General features: G+C 38.1%; 1 protein-coding gene across 1 annotated transcript in view; it reads right to left on the bottom strand.

Annotated features, from left to right (window-relative positions):
* LOC100486148 (gamma-aminobutyric acid receptor subunit rho-2) overlaps positions 1-22,202 on the bottom strand; it is a 31,311-nt gene extending 9,109 nt beyond the window's left edge. The window contains exons 1-4 of the mRNA XM_002940315.5: positions 21,774-22,202; positions 17,191-17,297; positions 2,715-2,782; positions 640-863 (exon numbers count right to left, since the gene is read on the bottom strand). Of these exons, the coding sequence (XP_002940361.1) occupies positions 640-863; positions 2,715-2,782; positions 17,191-17,297; positions 21,774-21,967 (593 nt within the window). The 5' untranslated portion in view covers positions 21,968-22,202. The remainder of the gene's footprint in view (positions 1-639; positions 864-2,714; positions 2,783-17,190; positions 17,298-21,773) is intronic.
* Between the last annotated feature and the right edge of the window lie 308 nt (positions 22,203-22,510).

Here is a 22,510-nt window from a genome sequence, read left to right as displayed (position 1 = left end):
CAAACCTGAAGGAATCCTAAAAGAGAGGAAGTCTGATCTCGCAGAACATGTTCCCAAAAAAGGAGACAAGAAATACTGTGTTTCTTTTGATAGAGGACTGTGATTGCTTATGGCTGTAATTCCATAGACCGTACTGATAAAGCTTACTTAGTTTTTACATTTCCTTCTCCTTTAAATCATTTATAGCAGACTTAAGGGCTGGTGATCCATGTTATGGATTGATCCCTTATCTGGAAAACCTCAGGTCCCCAACAATTCTAAATAATAGATCTCATATCTGTACTAAATACTGCATTCAAACAAACGGGTTCATTTGCCACTAATTATAGTTGCAACCAATCAAAATTAGCTTCAGTCATTGCACGAATACAGTATGTGCCATTTGTTAAAGCTACTTATGTCTAAGACTTCCCCTTGCATTTTTGCATAGATGCATTGAGTACCCATTTGTCCTGAAAATGATGTGCAAGTGCACATATTAATGCAGGGGAACCATGGAGCAACCACCATAAGGGGGTCTCACAGCAATAGATGCCAACATCCTAGATGCATTGACCTTTTATTAATGAATAGAATTCTCATTTGTTTTTATGCAAATTTTAAGCTTATTTTAAATGTTTTTAAAAAGTGAAAACTTACCTCATACTGTACAGGACATGTCCATCTGGATACACTCGGAGCATGATGTTATCTGTAGTTGTGTCATGAATAAAGGATCTTTTGGAGTGAACAAAGAAGACATCAGGTACCCATATCTTCTTTACCAACCTGCTGTCAAAAGTCATGCTTTTGTTGGTGCTGCTGGGGAATGACAGTCTTTCATCCTTCCAATAGTGCCTTAGATATAATGTCATTGTAAAATCCTGAATAAAATACAAAATCATATTCAAAAATTAATTTCCCTAGGGCTATCTCGCTCATTGCAAGTTGTTTTACCATTACCTTAAGGCTTTCTTGACCTTCAGTGTGACTATATTAGTAAATTCTGCTTAAAGCCATTTGATTTAAATGTCATAAAAAATATTCTTATTAGAGTGACTATAAGAGAGTATTCAAAAATAGTATATATTTGTCTCCTAGTCATACCCTGATCTATTATCATACATGCTTAAACATAGTTAGACTTGTCGCTATGGATATGTCAACAGAAAAAAAAATTGGCAAAGAAAGCTGGAGAACGGAAATCTCCAGGAGGGGAGACATGAGATAGTGTTAAGTCTGTTAATACTGGATGTTTTTAGTAGGCAAATGCTGTTATCTGATATATTGCGCTGCCCACATTTTTCAAGTACATTGTGTTATGCTTATCTCTTTCCACCCTAGAGATTTGTTACACAAGTACTCTTACCTGAGGGATCAGAAAAATAATATATCGATCACAAACAGGCAAAGCTTCAAGAAAGAGGTTTAATGGCAATGGATGTAAGTTGTTTCAAAATGCAATTTATAGTTTTACAAAAACTGCTTCCTGATTTTATGGATCTCTGGCTTTAGATGCTAGGGTCCCAAGTGCTATTGTTTACTATGGGGCAAATAATACTTGTAATCTATGAGATTTACCAATATAGACAATTATGAAGCCTACATCTACCAATAGCTAAGCTACAGGTTTCCTATATGCCTCATAACTCATAAATAAGGATTTTAGTATTTATAGCGTTATAAAGAAAACTAAATAGTCACCTATTAGCAGAATTGTTAAGATACAGATTATATCTAAAATCGTTATTGTAGAAGAACAATAACTGGGAAATGATACAGGTATGGGACCTGTTATACTGAATGCTTGAGACCTGGGATTTTCTGGATAAGGGGTCTTTCCATAATTTGGATCTCCATACCTTAAGTCTGCTAAAAATAATTTAAACATTTAATAAACCCAATACAATTGTTTTGCCCCCAGTGTGAATTAATTCTATTTTAGTTAGGATCAAGTAAAATTAGCTGTTTTCTGATTACAGAGGAAATAATTTTTTAAAATGTAAATTATTAGATTAAAAATGGAGTCTATAGGAGATGACCTTCCTGCAATCGAAGGTTTCTGGATAATGGGTTTACAAATAATGGATCCCATACCTGTAGTACATTTTTCTGAAAGTGAAAGAAGGAACAGTTTAAGGCTGGGAATTGTACCTGTCAGTATGGTTGCTCTGATAAAGGCCAAAAGCATCAATAAGACAACTGGTACTGAAAAGATGTGAGACGACTCTGCTTATTGACAACAAAGCAGGGCATCTGTTTTGCTGCAATCAGTGCAAATCTAAACGCAGATATTTATGAAGCCGTCATTTTAACCAGGTGAGACAGTAATATTATGCCTATTACCCATGTATCCCTAATCTATGGAGTATTCTAAGCCTTAAATAATGTGAGGCTGATTTAATAATAATGTTAAAGGTGGAGGTCAGGGACCTCTCACCCCATCCCCTTGTCTTTATTTTTTTACTTCCTGGGAATAACCTGTTTTAATTATTCTATATTAGACATTAAATGACCATCCCCTAGAATACACTAAGAAGTAGGATACCAATTTAAAGAGCTTACAGACAATTATATATAGAGATCCCCGTGTCTTTGACCACATACTTATCAGTTCTTTACATAATAACTGAAAATCCTTTACTCAATGTTGATGCCTAAAATCCATTACATAGCAACACATTTAACATAATGACTTTATGGTTTAAGAGTAATAAAATGCTGATAAAACGTACCATATCAACTTCAGAAATACTATCCAAGCTTTCAACCTGTACATCAACACCCACAGGAATTGCAGGACCTGCAGCAAAGAAAATTAGATGTTTCTAAGTGACTATAGATGGCTATGACTATGAAGATTTTCATTCATCCAGGTCATGGTATATCTATATGTGATTGGATTGGATTAGTGGAAGAGTACATATGCTGAGGACTTTCCATACCAGTCAGTTGAACTGAAGAAATTTAGGACTTCCCATACCAGTCAGTTGAACTAAAGAAGCTGCTCGGATGAGTAGTGAAAAATCTTCAATGATTACTTAACAAGTCCAGTTGCTTTAGATTTATTTATACTAGACATAGATGGCTATGGATACAGTCTAAAACACTTTCTTGGAGTGGGACTTCAAGCCAATCACATTGTGAAATCAGTTTAGTCTAGGTTTGGTTTCCTGTATAATATCTAGCATGGAACTATTTAAGATTCTTCTAGACCTGTTCTGAGGTTAGGAAACATAGAGTCTGAACCATCATATCTAAAATATAGATGAACCAAGCTTTAATGGTGCATTACGTACAACTTGGCTCAACTAGACATCATTTTTTACATTTAGCACATAGTTTACCTCTAAGCCGCCAAAATGCATCTTTCATCTGTAGCGCTAATGAACACTTACAAAACACAACTTAGTAATGCTGGCCATACATTAGATTGAGAGTGCTAGAGGTTAGGACCATACCAGAAATAATATTTAAAAGACCACATTTTCCAGTTAAGGAGTAGCCCAGGAGCACCAATCCAGGGTAACTAATCAGGTAAGTGATTATAATCACTGGGGGGGGGGCCTTTAAAACATTGACACAAGGTATAATAAAGATTTATTGAGCGAAGAAACCAGTGTGCACAGGTACTGTATAAACTAAATAAGCGCATGAAAATTGTATTATTTTCTATCTCCACAACAGGGAGAGTAAGATTTAGGAGCAGATGTATCAATGGTTGAGTTTGATTTTTTCCTCTATTCAAGTTTTTTTTGTGCTAAAATAAATTGAATTCAAGTTATGGATAAAAAAACTCGAATGTCTGGTATTTATTAGTGCAAGAACCACAAAAACTCAAATGTAAAAATGCCATCTAAAAGCTTGCGAGTTTTTATAGAAATCAATGGGAGTTGTGGTAGGCAAAATCAAGCCATATTTTCAATTTGGATAAATTGTGTTTTTGAGTTTTATTCGGGTTTGTAAACTTGAAAATCCTACTTATTCAAGTTTTTTTTATTCACACGTGTTTACCAGATTAATAAATAAGCAAGCATTCGCTATGTGAGTTTAATTAATTTTGAACAAACTTGTTTTTATTATGCTTGAGATAACAAACAGAGAAAAAAAAGCTTATTATAGTTGTATTTCATAAGTATGGATACTAGAAGTAAATAATTCTCCTTCCATTCCACTTCTCTCCCCTAGTACAATGACCCCTGCCTTTGGTTATATGTTGAACATGAGTGTTTATTTCCCTAATGAGTAGAATAAATATGAGAACTAGGGACAAGTTGTAAAAAAGGGAGGCAGTGATTATCTGTACATGAGTTATTGTCTGCACATGATTCTGAAGGTTCTGTTTTCTATGGTTAGATAAAAATTAAGAGTGGTAACAATCCAGCTGTGTTGATGTATATTATGAGGTTTACTCCATCTTATATTTGGTGCAGTATGTGGATGTTGTGCAGGCTGAGCATCACAGTTTTTTTTGTTAGGGTCATGGTTTTCTGTGGGGTTTAACAAGGTGCCAAGATTTCTTGTTCTAGTCATGGGTATCATATAACCCCAGAATTGGCCATTATTATAGGTTCATCTTGCTTCTGATCAGTGCTTTTTTCTATTCCTCTTCCAAGTTTATTTGCAATAATATCCTATTCGAGCTTTTCTCTGCTCCAGTCTAGTTCCTGATCCCCAGGGATAATTCATCTGTCAGGCTTTTGCACATTATTTAGCCACTGTACAACAACATTTACACTTGTAGTATCCTAGCCTGATCAGTGTTGACCCTTTTTTAGGGCTCTGGCACATGGGGAGATTAGTCGCCCGCGACAAATCTCCTGTGTCTCAGGCGACTAATCTCCCCGAAATGCCATCCCACCAGCGAAAATGTAAATTACCGGTGGGATGGCATACGCGGCGGAGCGATTTCACTGAAATTGCGCAAGTTTCCTCTTGAGGCCGCCACGTATGCCATCCCACCGGCGATTTACATTTTTGCCGGTGGGATGGCAATCCGGGGAGATTAGTCGCCCGCGAACAGGGAGTTTTGCCGCGGGCGACTAATCTCCCTGTGTGCCAGAGCCCTTAGCCTTACATAGCAATAAAACTGCCTAAAACACAGCAACTGTGCTGCCAACAATCTTAGAATACAGCATGAAAGGGATCAGGAAATGTTTTTTAAAAAACTAAATTGTGAGCCACAGATGGCACTGAGAGCAAGCTTGGCAGCCCACTGCAAATGGCCTGGGTCTGGATAAAATATTTTTTATGTTGCCAGCTAGTCTGATTCCACAGCCTCAGTTCTGTTATGGCCAGTATATAAGTAGCACAAAATGGTAAGTGGCATGTCTGCCTCTGCATGGGTCATTCATAGCCACAAGGCTCTCATTATGATGGCCTTGTTATTAAGTGATAATGTTGAAAAAAATAATCAAGTATACAGATTTACCTAATTTTTAAAACCACAAGTTTTCTGCTTTCTATACATATAGTATACTACCAGCTCAGACTAGCTGATATCCCATTACTATTTACTATGGCTGAAAAAATTCTTGTGAGCCAAGATAATAATTTCCTTATTAATTTAACTGGTATTTTGCTTTCCTTTAACTTCAGTGGAAAGTGTTTAAGCTTTCTAAATGGGTGATAATGTTGATGTGTGACCAAGTCATACTTATTACTTATCAACACTTCAGAAATAGCTCCCACAGTGTAGAATCTGCTACGATGAATAATTCTGCCGTTACCTATTTGTCCTTAATACACGTGTTCCCGTGTTTGCATGCCAACACAAACTATAAATAATGTAATGCATGGGAATACTTTTATTTAGTGTAATACAGCCTCTTCTTTGACTGAGCTTTAATGCTATTTACTTTTATGTAGCTAACAAAATCATCCATATTAATAATAGGGTTACTTTTCTCTTGCAGCAAAATCACTGGAGCTGAAACACAATTGTACTAATGGTCTATCTTATTACTGTAAAGCATGTCATCTCCTAATATTACGCTTGGCTTGTTTATATGGGGATTCAGACAGATATGAACACACTTGAAGCAACAGAGGCCCACAATCGAAATAAGCACAGATGAATATTTCTATGTTTTGTTCTTGTATCCCGGTATCAACTTGTTTTCCTCAGGCTCAGAAGGCCTCATATAGCCATTACTTAATTGAAAAAAATAGAAAACTCCTGAAAGATGACAGACTTCTTACAATGATTTCTGCTTACTTATTACTACAAAAAAACAATAATTAAAAGTAATGATATCAAATTTGGTTCAATGGCAGTTTTACTTCTGTTCCTAGTATGCACAGGAAGCCAATGGATGACCACAGCTGATGAGACATTAATGGGGTTATGTAATAAAAGGCACTAAGTTTGCCCAAGAGCAGAACCCCATAGCAAACAGGTAGCATTTCCTGGTCACCTGTTAGGGCTCTGGCACACGGGGCGACTAATCTCCCCATGTGCCAGAGCCCTTAAAAAGAAACCATCTTATTGGTTGCTATGGGTTGCTGCTACTGGGCAAACTTCAGTTGCACTGCAATTACAGAGCTATTTGAAGACAGGAGTAGTTTAAAATTGCTGTATTTTGTCTTTGCATCTTGTTTTTGAAGGAAACACAAGATGAAAAAACATTTTGGTTATATCAGATACAGTGCCTAATAGGAGAGCGAGGGATCTGGATAAGGAATGCCTGCAACAGCCAAATATAGGCAACATGTACTTTCTGCCCTACGTTACTCTGTTTGATGTGTCTGTAGAGTTATTTTCATTGTGTTTACCTTGAGTTTGGGGACTATCTCATCTCATAGTTTTATCACCAAAGAGGATTTTTTCGTAATAAAATCAGAGCCCTTATTTACTGCAGTTTCAAAGCTTTTTGGTAACTGCTGGTTAATGAGATGCTCAATGTTCTCATTTTCTAAATTATTTCAAACAATGAATCTCTTTTTTTTTATCTCTGCAAACTGATTTAATATGTGACTTAATCTTCATATCACAGTGAAAGGGCTGCAATATCTTCATCACTGCACTTGCATGCACATGGAAAGATAATATTCCTCTATCTGACCAGGTTACTGACCCTTTCCCTGAACAATATTCTCTGCAATTTACTGAAGAAATGGATTCTTTAAAATTAATGGTCAACCTTTGATAAAAATAATCAGATTTATCTCCGGTTACTAATCTGTTACTGACCTTGAGCAACATGCCATTGTCCCCTCCTGCAGTTCCTGCACATTATGCCAGAAAATATAGCGGTAAATAGAGTGAGGAACATAAGTATTTGAACACCCTGTGATTTTGCAAGTTCTCCCACTTAGAAATCATGGAGGGGTCTGAAATTCACATTGTAGGTGCATTCCCACTGTGAGAGACAGCATTTTAAAAAAAAATTCAGGAAATCACATTGTATGATTTTTAAAGAATGTATTTGTATTGCACTGCTGCACATAAGTATTTGAATCTGGCAATCAGAAAGAAAATGGAAGAGGCTAAAGACGACTGTCAGTCTCCCTAAGACTGGGGCTCCATGCAAAATCTCACCTCGTGGGGTATCATTGATGATAAGAAAGGTGAGGAATCAGCCCAGAACTACAAGGGAGGAGCTGGTCAATGACATGAAAAGAGGTGGGACCACAGTTTCAAAGGTCGGTAGAACACTACGCCGTTATGGTTTCAAATCATGCATTGCACGGTTCCCCTGCTCAAGTCATCACATGTCCAGGCCCGTCTGAAGTTTGCAAATGACCATCTGGATGATCCAGAGGAGGCATGGGAGAAAGCCATGTGGTCAGATGAGACCAAAGTAGAACTTTTTGGTCTAAACTTCACTCGCCCTGTTTGGAGGAAAAATAAGGATGAGTTGCATCCCAAGAACTCCATCCCTACTGTGAAGCATGGGGGTGGTAACATCATGCTTTGGGGGTGCTTTTCTGTGAAGGGGACAGGACGACTGCACTGTATTAAAGGAACAGTAACACCAAAAAATTCAAGTGTATAAAAGAAATTCCAATATAATGTACTGTTGCCCTGCAATGGTACAACTGGTGTATTTGCCTCAGAAACACTACTATGGTTTATATAAAGAATGCAGCTATGTAGCCATGGAGGCAGCCATTCAAAGCAGAAAAGGCACAGGCACTTAGCAGATAAAACACTATTGTATTCTACAGAACTTATCTGTTATCTGCTATGTAACCTGTGCCTTTTCTCCTTTTTTCCAGCTTGAATGGCTGCCCCCATGGCTACACAACAGCTTATTTATATAAACTATAGTAGTGTTACTGTAGCAAACACACAACTTTTACCAATGCAGGGCAACAGCACATTATATTTCTTTTACAACTCTTTAATTTTTTGGTGTTACTGTTCCTTTAAGGAGAGGATGAATGGGGCCATGTATTGTGAGATTTTGAGCAACAACCTCCTTCCCTCAGTTAGAGCATTGAAGATGGGTCGTGGCTGGGTCTTCCAACCTGACAATGACCTGAAGCACACAGCCAGGATAACCAAGGAGTGGCTCCATAAGAGGCATATCAAGGTTCTGGAGTGGCCTAGCTAGTCTCCAGACCTAAATCCAATAGAAAATCTTTGGATGGAGGTGAAACTCCGTGTTGCTCAGCGACAGCCCCGAAACCTGACAGATTTAGAGGAGATCTGTGTGGAGGACTGGGCCAAAATCCCTGTTGCAGTGTGTGCAAACCTGGTCAAGAACTACAGGAAACGTTTAACCTCTGTAATTGCAAACAAAGGCTTCTGTACCAAATATTAACACTGATTTTCTCAGGTGTTCAAATACTTATGTGCAGCAGTGCAACACAAATACATTCTTTAAAAATCATACAATGTGATTTCCTGAATTTTTTTTTTAAATGCTGTCTCTCACAGTGGGAATGCACCTACAATGTGAATTTCAGACCCCTCCATGATTTCTAAGTGGGAGAACTTGCAAAATTGCAGGGTGTTCAAATACTTATGTTCCTCACTGTATTATCCACAGATCAACAGCCCAGGCAGTGCAGGATGGAGATTGTACTTTAGCTATGCTTTTTTCTGCCTCATCCATTGTTATCCATTCAGAACTCCTAAAGGTTTGGTTCACCTTTAAAAGTTTTAGAATGTTATGGCATAACCAATTCTGAGCAACTTTTCAATTTTTATTATTTATTTTGTATAGTTTTTGAATGATATGCATTTTCTTCTAACTCTTTGCAGCTTTTTAAATGGGAGTCACTGACCCCAGCAGCCAAACAACTCTAGGTCTATGAGGCTACCATTTTATTATTGTTACTTTTTAGAACTTATTTTTCTATTCAGGCCCTCTCCTATTCATATACCAGTCTATCATTCAAACCACTCCCTGGTAGCTAGGAAGATAGCTGGTAAAGCTCCAAACTAGAGAGCTGCTTTACAAAAAGTAAAGTTAATTGAAAAACTACAAATAAAAAATGAAGACCAATTGCAAACTGTCTCAGAATATTACTGTCTACAATATACTAAAAGATAAGTTAAAGGTGATAACTTTAAAGCAGTCAGTACCAATGTCATGTGAGTAAACTGCAACATTAACTAACTTGAATTGATTCAAAAGAAAACAATACCTAGAGTGAGAGACTCTAAGGGGCTGATTTACTAATCCACGAATCCGACCCGAATTGGAAAAGTTCCGACTTGAAAACGAACATTTTGCGACTTTTTCGTATTTTTTGCGATTTTTTCGGCGTCTTTACGAATTTTTCGTTACCAATACGATTTTTGCGTAAAAACTCGAGTTTTTCGTAGCCATTACGAAAGTTGCGTAAAATCGCCCGATTTTTTCGTAGCGTTAAAACTTACGTGAAAAGTTGCGCCTTTTTCGTAGCGTTAAAACTTAAAAGGTGCGAAGTTTCGCGTAAGTTTTAACGCTACGAAAAAAGCGCAACTTTTTACGCTTTTGTAATGGCTACGAAAAACTCGCGTTTTTACGCAAAAATCGTATTGGTAACGAAAAATTCGCAAAAAATACGAAAAAAACGCAAAATACCGATCATTACGAAAAAAACGCAATCGGACTCATTTCGACCCGTTCGTGGGTTAGTAAATGTGCCCCTAAGAATCACTGATCTTGCTTAGCAGCATCTTGGTTTAAACGTCATGGAAAAATTACATTTAAATCAATAGAGGTGCAAAAATGTTGAGTAAAGTTGGTGATTGGAGGAATAATTGGATTTGTGAGTCTGCAGCTGCTGCAGCTTAACCAACTAACCAGTGGAATAAGCACCATAATTTAGAGTGGTAAGAAATGGTTTACCACAGGTATGGAATCTCTTATTTGGAAGTCTGCTGTCCTATAGAGTTCATTTTAAGCAAATATTATTATTTTTGTAATTATTTCCTATTTGTTCAATAAAAACAGTGCCTTGTACTTATTGCATGTGTGTATGTATATATTTATTTCTAAAGCTTGTGTATTCAGCACTGTACAGTAGAATAATGTATTACTAGAGAAAACAAGGGTCAGTACATTAATAAAAGATAAATACAAAATATAGTTCATTCAGATAGTATTAAAGAAATAGGAGGAAAGAGCTCCCTTCCCATAGGGATTAAAATCTAAGTGGGTGGGTATCTTACAGACACCATTATAAGGATAACAGTTTACCATGGTTGTCACTGCCTCGAAAGTGCCAGTACTGAGTCAAATGTTATTTTTTATTATGCTTATTTTTTAAGAGACTAAGTGAAGATTTTTTTCCAGAGGAATTTACGGATGGCATTCCAAATGTAAGGGGTAGCAAGGCAGAAAATGGTAGTGTTAGTAGAGGTGCGACCAGGCAGTAAACAGAGGAGTTGGCCAGGAATGTATAAGACACAAGTGAAGAGATGTAGTGAGGTATAGGGTGAAGGACTTCAGTCATAAGTCATAAGAAGAAATTTAAATCCTTTCATGTATGGGAAGCCAAAATAAGGACTTCATCAGTGATGGGGCCTGTTCCTTCTTAAATGAGAGGAGGAGGATTATAGCTGCAGATACAGATTGTAGTGGACAAGAGAATTTGGGAGGCCAGTTACAGGTTACAGTAGTGTAAAGGGGATAGGATGAACATGAGAGCATGCATGAATGTCTTAGCTGTTGCTTGTGAAAGAAAGGTATGGCTTTTGGTAATATTGTGTAGGTTTTGACCATGGTGTTAAAGGAGAAGAAAAGGCAAAGTCACTTGGGGGTGCCAAAATTTTAGGCACCCCCAAGTGACTTAAATCGCCTACTTTTACCCCGGGCTGGTGCCCCTGTTCAGAGAGAACAGCGCTTCTTCCTTCCTGCTTCGCTCGCGCGCAGTACAGTGAAAAAAATGAACTTGCCAGCAGAACAAGGCAGGAAGGAGGAAGCACTCGCTACAGGTACCCCGGTGCTGTTTTCTCCTAACAGGGGCACCAGCCCAGGGTACAAGGTAAGCGATTAAAGTCACTTGGGGGTGCCTAACATTTTGGCACCCCCAAGTGACTTAGCCTTTCCTTGTCCTTTAACATGTTCAGAGAAGGAAAAAGAGGAGTCAAAGACTACCCCTAGACAACATGCTGAGTTGACATGGTTAAGAAGCATGCCATCAGTAGAAATATTAAAGAGGGGAGAAGGTTTAGGTGGAAAGGTAATTTATTTCATTTTTATAAGGTTCACTTTGAGTAGGTGTTATTTCCAGGGATGCTCCTGCCATGAGGTAAGGTAAGAACCTTGCTTCAGATGACAGTGGGCGACCAGTTCACCAACATCAAAAAGCCACCTCTGGTAACTTTAAAAGGTGACATTTTGTTTGTTTTTTGCAATGCGGCCCCCTTTGCACCTATTCCAACACGGAGCAGGAGAGAGGGGGCGGCACTGGGGCTACTGCCTTTGGTGGCAGCAGCCCATGGATTGCTGCTGGTTAATTCAGTCAGGTGGAGATGATTCTAGTCTTGTGTTTAGCTTTTTAATGGAGGGGTTGATAAATATCTGACTAGCATCCTGTTAAGATTTATTTTCAAACATTTGAAAAACCACTTACCATAAAAAAATAAAGACATCTTGAAGGGAAAGTTCACTTTTCAATTTTTTTTAGCAGATGAAAGTAACCTAAGTAGCTGCCTACTTAGGTTACTTTCATCTGCTAAAAAAATTGAAAAGTGAACTTTCCCTTCAAGATGTAATTTTAATTTGAGGAGACCTCTGAGTAATAATATTATTAATTAACAATAATAATCTTATTAATCTTATAAATACAACTATGAGTGAACCTGTAGTCCAATGACGGGAAGTTTAATGCTAGGATGTCTGCACTCCTGAATAACAGGAAGATATGAAGAAGGTAAACTATTCTGATTAACAGGAATCACATGAATCATCATTTTACTGTAATCCTCTTTAATCCCTCTCTCTCTCTCTTGCCTCAGACCTCTTACTGTAACATTGCAGCTTTAAGTTCTCCAAAATCCACTTCTTCTAATGTTCCAAAAGATTAAATATTTATCATCTTTAACCCTGTTGGTTTTGTAATTATGTAACATGAGAACTCCACAGTTTGTGGAGCAAAATTGCAATTATTTCTTATTAATCTTATTAATGCATTTTACAGAGAAAATAAAAAAGCAACTTGGAGATAAAATGCCAGGTTTTCCCTGCAAACCACTTACTGATGGGCCGAAAGAGGGCTTTGATTATAATTTTGTCAGTGGGAATTACTGCATTATGGCATGCATAAACCACCCATAAAGGTGAATTTCCAACACTCTCTGGCCTCTTCCGCGATATTAGCCTGGTGCACAGAATTGGAGAATGGCACCACCTAATCATATAACAGGAAACAACTGCCACAACAGGACTTGATGCATGCAGGGCTAATCTCTGCTTGCGTCAAGCCCTATTGTACCAGTTCCTGTTATATGCATAAGTAGCCAACAATAATGGCTAGAAAGTGAAATCATTGCCAAAATGTTGATAAAACACCACTTCTTTATTCATATTTTGTATGCAAGTCTGTGATGTAACTACAATACAGTAGACTGAATACTGAATCGCATCTAATTCCATTGTATTTCCATAATAAAGTTTATTTAGATCAAGCCCCAATATATTAAATCCCAAAACATGATGGTTCAAATAAAAGGGCTGCTAACAAATATCTGCAATACAAACTGTTAAGTTTGACCCTAGAATTCCACACTTCCCTGTATAAAACAACAAGAAAAACCAAACACTTGAAAAGTGCATATAGTACCCAAGGATCTGTGGTCAATAATAAAGGTGGATAAAGTACAAAATAACTATTTCTCAGTTATTGAGCTCAACTGTCCCAAATAAAAAATGGAAATATTTTATATTCACCCTTTCTTCACTACACAGGTACCATAGCCTAGTAGGCCATGCAGACACAGTATTCCATACCCATAGTTTTGAGTGTGACATGAGCAAGCCGTGCCTGAGTGTAAGAGACAGAAGCAGCAAGGACTATGCAACCCAACAAAGCAGTGCATTTCTGGACTACCTACAGTATATTTTCACAGTTCTGCCTTATTGCAGAAAAAATGTCAGTAAAGTTAGTTTTAGGGACATATTGAGGTTAAATTTATCATTCAGTAATTCAAAACACAGAGCATACTAATGGTTCCAGCAGCAGTCAAACATTTAGGGGCACATTTACTTATCCATGAACGCTCCGAGCGTTCGTTTGATCAGTTCAATCGTATTTTCTGCAACTTTTTCGTACCCTGCGCAACTTTTCTGGCGCTTTCGCGACTTCTTTGCCGATTGCGCAACTTTTTTGTATTTTTATAGCGAAAAAATCGGATTGGTTTTGCCGCTGTTTACTATCGTTCGGTACGAAAATTTTGTGACTTTCGGATCGCCAATACAATATTATCGTGACTAATACGATTTTTTCATAAGCATTTTCGTGATATTTTTGTTTCCAATCCGAATTTTTCCCATTCAGGATTCAAACTCGTGTTTTGATAAATCTGCCCCCTAGAATAGTGTTTTGCACCAAGAAATACTCTTGGTGCAAAAAATTGGCACTATTTGCTTTGTTTTTTCCTCCCAAGGCAGTATATTTTGCAGAATTTCAGCGTAACTGCAACCTACTGAATTTTAAAACAAAATTTTGCAAGGTAAATAACATTCTAGTTTTGCATCCATGCTAGCAAATAAGTCCATATGAACCTTAGACAGTGGATTGGACTATCAGTAAAATGGCTTGCACCATTTGTGTGCAACTCACAATAGCAGCCAATCAGATTTTCTGTTAAGGTGCTAACTGATAAAACCAAGTTTTATCATAACTGATCAAACTAAGGGGTAATTTTAATGCAGAGCAGAGAAATCATTTGTTGTGGGTCATTAGGCTCAGTAGTGGCTATGTGGCCCTGAAATTCCCTCAGAAATGCTTGTGTTAAAAAATGAATTAATCATGTAGCGCTTGCAAGATATTTTGAGTATGTACAGTAGTCAGAGAGTTGGTTAGACACCACTTATCTAAAGTACCTTTTACAAGGCTTTTGCCAGCCGCATACTTTGCTCTAGTCTGTTTACCAATACAGAACAGCAATAAAAATTTACATTAAAAGGGATTTACAGGGTTCTGTATCAGATCGGCTCCTGAGTTCATGCACACAACACGTGTATCAACTATAACTGGCTGAGCAAGTGACTGCTGTCAACCACATATGCAGAGAAAGCTCTCTCTTTCAAATTACCCACTAATCCTCACATCAGTGTTTCATCAGGCATTAATCAGTCATTAATCTCTTACTGCCCATAGAATATTTATATAATTAAATTATAGTTGAACATTCTGCTCTTGTTTAGGGATCCTCAACCTGTTGCACTTCAGCTATTTTTAAACTACAACTCCCAGGTTCCCCAGGCATTGATGTTGTGATGTAGTCAGCTGCTGGATAGTCATGGGGTAACAGGAATTTTTTTAGCCTATATAAAGATATCTAAGTATGTATGGTACATAAGCAAGCGTCTGACAGGGACAGTGATAAGCTAAAATCAGTCTAGGGTCATTCGCTTCTGGTCAGGTTCACTAAGAGTTAAACAGCTGTTGATCACTTACACAGAGATGCCTGCTGTTTGCCTTCACTAATCTGTATGATCATTAGGAAGCTTCTACAGTTAATCCTGATGCCCTGCAAAGACACCCACACATGCTCTACCGCTCCAGATGTTTATTATCCACGTGCGCCATTAAAATCATTTTCAAATATTCTTTTATATCCCTTGATAATGCTTTCTCCAAAACTAGTGACATCCCATTCCCCATAGAATGCTTAATCCCTATCTATTGCCTGTGCAGGAATATTCTATACATGTGTACAGAGAATATAAATTCCTGAATAACACTGTAGCATATTACAGCACTGTCTGGGGGCAGCTTGGTCTCAAATACAATTTTGAGGATATTTTTGTGGAACAGACTAGGAACATGTAGCCCATTAGTTCCTCATGTGTTTGCATGGAGTTGTGCTGAGAAAAACGGGAGCAGGATTTCTGCAGCAGCTGATGTTTCTTTTTCCTAGCCTAGATGAAGTCCTAGACAGAGAATGGAAGAAATAATTTGACATATGTGAGACATGAATAAGTAGCATAGATGAGTTTTTTTGGGTCGGGTGGTAGGAAAGCTTTCAGGAGAGTAGCGAAAACAAAACTATATACAAGTATTTTGACAGAAATCAGTGCCCAAAACAGTGGCTTATCTATATGGCGCAGGGGCCCCTTGTAAAAAAATCTCCAGACTGACCTGGTGTGCACAGCAAGCCCTTCCAACTCCCCCCTGTGTACACACCTGTGTGTGTCCACTGCACGTGTGCAAATTCAAACAGTCTGGGTCCCCCAAGGGGGGATCAATTCATCTGCAGTTACACCAACTGGTACTGATGCACAAATTGAATGCAAAAGTACAATTTTATGTTGCAGTGTGTGCATTGTTGTTAAGCACATCATTTGTAACCTGTATTTTTTTTTCAGTGACTGGTATAGCGACTGCTCTGTGCTGACTCTTGCATGTTATTCTTTTTGCATTCTTAACACATACTGAAAAGACTAAACTGATTACCCTAAAAGTGTTGGAAAGAGCCAAGAACAAGATCATTCTACAGTATAATCTCTAAGGCCATTGGGCTGTATAACTGGCATTTGGGTAATTTCAAATCTCAAATGTCTAAAATCTGTTCATCTGGCAGGTCCTCACATGGAAAGGCTGTGGGTCTAGCCCAGTGCTGCTCAGTGTGATTTTGCAAATGTGTAAGCTGTGAGGTTTAGGATACATTTGTTGAAGTTAATTTCAACCAACATGACTATTGAAAAAATAGTGAAAAAATGGCCATGGATTTCTGCCAGGAAATAATACAAAAACACATTAAAAAAAATCTCTGTTGCCTCACAATAACCATAATTTATGATGACAAGTGCAAGCTTGGATGTAATTTCATTTGTTTTTTTTTACCCCAAATGCATCATTTTTTCGAATAATTCCAGTTTAATAATGGCTGTGAAAGGAAGCTGCATTGTATGCATTAGAAAGTGATCAACTGTGTGTGTTTCGACAATACTGCGCAATTTTGCTGAAGATTTTTAATGTCGGAATTACATTTTTTAGGCACAAATACGCTGCACCAATTGACATAGCCTTCTTTGGAAACCCTGGATTCACAAATGCTAATTATTCTTCAGCATACCACTTTCTTGGTGTAACCCTGGAGCTACAGCCACCTTTGCTGTTCTGTACCTCAAATGTGTCCACTGATTGGGGAACTGACTTGTGATAGTGTAGTTTTACTATACTGTTCAATAAGCAGCACAGTAAGTCTGACTGTGTTGCAACTAAAATGATTTTTTAAAATTGTCAGGACATCAGTGGAAAGTGAATATTTATTCTAGTATTTAGAACATCATGATCATCATAGCATATATGCCAAGGATATCAGTCAGCATCAGATTAACAACATGTCAGATACAACAGTTATTAAAGCAGTGTACTATGACAGAAACAGGGGTACAGGGGGCCCAGTGGAGGTCAATAATCACATGCGATTTTGTGCAGGGGAGTCGTGTGGGGGCATGACCAGTGATGGAAGTAAAATCATAGGTCCCCCACAACCCCTCCCCACACAATTTAGGTAACGAATAACAAGCTGCCTGGAACTGTGGGATGATATTTTGTCACCACCCAATCATTTCTGAGTATCAGGCTTCTTTTTCTTACCTCCAAAGGCAGGTCTCATGGTGAAATCATGTTCGTCCACACGGAGAAGCTGATCATTTTTATTCCTTCGTAGTTTGGTGATATCATGGTTCTTCTTATACACGTGGCTAGAAAAGTATACATAGGTTAATTAAATTAATTCATAATATGGGGTTGATATACAGTAGGTACATTAGGAATGTCCTGTGGTTCTCCAGCTACCTCAGTTAACACAGATATACTGAATCCTGGCCAATAAACTTCAACCTGTGAACCTTCTACCTTTACTTATGTTATTTAACTACAGCTCCTAATGCCCCTTCTCAGCCTTCAACTATCAGGGGACTGCTGGAGGTTGTAGTCCAACAGCTTTAGGGTCAGAGGTTTGATTAAATGAGAGAGTACTCAGGTGCAGGTGTCCATGTTATATGTGTGGTGTGGTTGATATTGTGGAGTTTATATAAATACATCCGAATAAATGGCATGCATCCATAGTTCCGAACATGAACATGTACTTTGGATACGAGTTCAAGTGCTAGAGCTCTTTCACTAAGGACTTGCCCAGCCCATGGGAAGTGCAAGCTATGCTCTATGCCCTATGCTCAATAGAATATCAAGTGCATGCCACAGTGCACGGGAACAAGGAAGCCCTAAGCTAATGTTAGGTAAAGGGATTTAAAGCTTTTTCTGTCACCTGGTGCTTCAAGTCGTAACATAAAAGAAAGGGGTGTGGCAGGGGGTGCCTACATCTTGTCTATTTTCCATCCCTGACGTATGCAGCACTGCCAGATGTTGCCAGTTACATACAGAGATGGGCCCAACTGTTTGCACTGCATTATTGGAGGACAAAGAGTTTGTGCCTTTGCTTTGTGTATTATTTTTTGCACTTTGATACATTGCACCCAATAAATGAGAAACACAGTTTCCTACAAGCCTGATGCTGACTACAGTGTAATTACATGGCCCCCATACAGTATACAGACATACAAAAGATTAGAAGATTCATGATTCTTGATCCAGTTTGTAATTAGTACAGATCCTCTTCACTTACCCATTATAAATTAGGTCCTTGAAAGTCTTATAGAGATGGGGAACTCTGTGGGGATCCCCCTCCTAATCAGGCCCAATCACCTGTACCTCAGGTAAGATTGTGAATTGACTCCTGCATTATACAATTTTTTTATTTCTTCTGTGATATTGGATCCCAAAACCCCATGGTCTGATTATAACAAATATTCCTGTAGCAATGTCCATAAACTGAGCAGATAGAAGTGGCTAGCTTAGCCCATGGAACTGCACATGCTGCAGTATGCAGCTCATCTAGGGTGGCAGTATGTGCACAGTGGCTCAAAAATGCATGATTAATTACCCCACACAGTTACGGGGTATCCCAGAAAATGTTAAATTCAGCACTCCAACGCTACTGGGAGCGCTGGCAGTATCATACACAAAACTGTATTTGGTGCATCTGTTTCAGAACATTAAAACCAAAGCCGACAGGTGGCAACTCTAATCTCCTTGCAGCAGAGACATTATGAAACCGGGGGATCTCACATACATTAAATCATTTATGGAATAAAAAACAAAGCTTCTTGGTTTTCTATAAAGATATTCCTGCTTTTAAATATGATACATATACACAGGGGGTATCAACGGTTGAATTTTTTCCGCAATTCAATTTTTTTTGCGTTAAAACTCCCAATATTCTAATTACATATCAAAATGTTGAATGTTTAATATTTATTGTGTGCAAAAAATCAGAAAACTTGAATGTAAAAAAAGTAGAAGAAAAACCTCTAAAATTTACAAACTTGAACATTGCTAAATAAGCCCAATAGTGTATGTTTTATTTATATATAATTACTTTAACCCACATCTGGCCCTAACTGGCCAACTCCTACAAAGGGGTGCAGTCTTGGGAGTCAATGCCTTACCTATCCACCCCTGCAGATTGTGATGCTGTAAGATTAGAACTGTGAAGCTAAAGGCTGATCGAGGTGCAAGGTGTTTATTTAGATGGGTGATTAATCACACCTTAGTAGTGTTGGTTTTGAACATTTGCATGGAGCTTTTAAAGTTGTGGATTTAATAGACAATGCCCAGGAAAAATGAAGCAAGAAGCAAGAGTTAAATGTAGAGTTTTGTTTTTAAACCTTCCCGAAATGCCCTGTGCCATAGGCTGGCCAGGTACTGTATTATCAAAACTGCTGCATTACTAAAGGATGCTGCACAGAGCCATAGTATAACAGATTCCAAAAGCGTGAAGGCAGGATAGTTCCCATCAAAGTGACCCCAATTTGTGTGCTGTGTCTTTGTGAATGGGCAACAACTTAACAATATAAAATCTCTGTAAAAGGTGAAGACACACGGAGCTACTTAGTAGCAGCTACTTGTCATGGCTACAAAATGCCAGAAAATACCCTGCCATAGACAATACTGAGAATTTCCTCTGCTAAAACACACGAAGAGACAGTTATCAGTGAATGATCAGCATTGTCTATTTTAGTAGCCGTGACAAGTAGCTGCTACTAGTAGCTCTGTGTGTTTTCACCCTAAAGCATTATGCAAAAGTATAATAGACATTCCAGTAACCCTACAAAGCTTTATGGCAAGTAAGCATGACTCACACACTTCCATTGTATAGCAAACATACCCCTGAAATACTAGCAATAGATAAGATTTAAAATACTACATAAAGATATTGCAATGCATCAATCCAAACATCGTAATAGAAATGGACCTTCATCTGTGTTTATTGAAGGTAATGGTAATTACAGTGTTATTGCTCAAATGTTTTTCTCATTTTCCAGTATTATATGCAGTAATAAAACAATAACCATGAGTAAAACAGAAAAATAGCCATGCAAGTTCCATTTGCTCACAGAAGCTAAGAAAGCTTGGTGTTGGAGAGTAATTCACAACCCCCCTGAATGTGACAAGTGTGACATGCTTGGCCTGAAAATGATTCTGTGCTGTTGGCTGTAAATAAAAATAAGCCATATAATATATATAAAACTATATTCTTCCTCTGTTTCTGATGACAAACCTCTAAGGGCTCTGGTACACGGGGAGATTAGTCGCCCGCGAGCAGGGAGTTTTGCCGCGGGCGACTAATCTCCCCGTGTACCAGAGCCCTAACACTAACAAATCTCTCCAAAGGCAAATGTGAATGTTTGAGAAGAAAGGAAACATCCTTAGGGAAATTGAGGCTAATGGATTGCATTATTCTTTTTACAGGACGAAAAGCCAGTTTGCACACTGTGATACATCTATTTTGTATTCAGTAAGGGAATGCTAAAAACCATATACTGCCAAGATGTGCTACAGTCAAACAAAAGCAACTGTAGGGTTGATTCTGTGTAATTTCTCTCTATCATTTATCCAAGGCTATTGTGATACTAAAATCTACAGTTTGTATTGATGTTGGTATATATAGTTTATGTATGTGAGTGTATAGATTGGTAGGTGTGGGTTGGGTGTGCTGGGTTTACTTGGAAGGGTTGAACTTGATGGACTCTGGTCTTTTTTCAACCCTATGTAACTATGTAAATATTTCTATCTCTCCCTCTCGCTCTCTCTCTCTCTATATATATATAATTCCCATAACAAAAGCACCAGAATTAAATTGCAAGCCAGGCAGGCCAGGGATACCCTGTTTCCACAAAAATTCCATATGGAAGTTATTCACATACAAATTATATATTTACCAAATCATTGTCAGCTACAGTTTGTTGAATCAATGATGTGCGTGCACACACACTTAAATAAAAAGGTAAAGCCAATGTATTTGGGGAGCCTGGCAGTGACATTTTGGGGTTTTCTATATAACCTTTAGAAGTTTTCAGTTATGTTGTAGTATTGTGTTAGATGGAAATGAACATGAACAGTGTCAGACTGGTCTTAAATACTGTGATTGCCTTCTTACATCTAGTTTGTATGACGTTGTTTCAGTTTCCAGCTGAAGGAAACAATAAGCAGACACATAAACACACACTTCTATAATTACACATGCAAACTATCAGTGGAAACAAACTGCTTTCCGACTGCAACAAAATTGCAGTATATTACAACTCTCATTATGTTGTCACTGTTATCTGTGTATCCTAGCAGATAGCAGATAAAAAGAGATGAAACAAGAGCTTCAAATTCTGCCATCACTTATAACACAATACTAATACATACTTACTTAAATACATACTAATACATGTTTAACAGCTTAAAATAGGTGGTTGCATGGTAAACAATAACCAAGAAAAACAGGCTTGCTATATATATATATATATATATATATTACTTCCTGAAGCCATTCCAATAATTTAAAGCTTCACTTTACCTTTTATTTTAGTTATACTAGATATTTAGTAGACGCCATAGTATCAGGTGAGTATGAAATGAATTCAGATTTGACCTGAAATATATGCCACTTAATGTTGTCAGGGGGTTTGGGAGTTGCAGTTCAACAGCTGCTAGACAGTTAAGGTTAATTTGGAAATGAAAAAATCAAGCTGTGCATAATAAAATTTGCAGAGTGAGATCCAAGGTTAACAGCGAGAGCACCAAGTGAGCAAGAGAAGTACGCATGTGCTAGGTGTAATGGTGCTTACCTGGCCTGCATATGCTGCACCTCCAGCTGTCCTGCCCATCTCCTCTTCCTGTGCCTTCTGCTCTCTGTTGCAAGTACGAGACAGAAAATCAACCCCAGGAGCATGAAAGAATAAGGAATTCTGAGCATAGTGGCTAGAAACTGATCTGCTCTGCTGTATATTCCAGCGGTGACAGCCCACACTGGTGCACTCATTGAATCAGCTGTTTGTCAGAGGCAGCATACTAGCCAGATGGATCACTGGGTGGATTGTGCCCCTGTTCCTGATAAATTGCAATGAGTGTTCAACCTTCCCACACCATGTGTGCTACTCACTGCCCTTAACTGAGGGGGAAGTGAATTTGGCTGCTGCCCACATCATATCCCCCGGGGTCCTTGAACAGAGATTTCACTAAACCCCTTACATAATAGGCATGTGGTCCACGATGCTATTACAGACACTGGATATTTCATCAGAGCACTAATCTGCCTTGGATTTGCCTGTTACTGACTGGAATCTCTTGCAGCATCTTTCTTGTGACATTCCAAGATGTTTCATTAAGTTGGACCATGGTTTGTGCTCCATTAATTTCTGCTTCATTATAGTTACTCACTTAAAGAGTTAAATATACATTCAGTAAACACAAATATAATTTAGAAAGTTTATTGTTTTTTAATTCATCATAAATAATTAGGAGATTGTTTAAAAAAGCACTGAGATTCAAAAATGGCAATTACATATGTGTCATGGAAATGATA

The sequence above is a fragment of the Xenopus tropicalis genome, chromosome 5, assembly GCF_000004195.4.
Source record: "Xenopus tropicalis strain Nigerian chromosome 5, UCB_Xtro_10.0, whole genome shotgun sequence".
In the NCBI taxonomy this organism is placed as follows: Eukaryota; Metazoa; Chordata; class Amphibia; order Anura; family Pipidae; genus Xenopus; species Xenopus tropicalis.
This window is presented reverse-complemented; position numbering and strand designations above follow the sequence as displayed.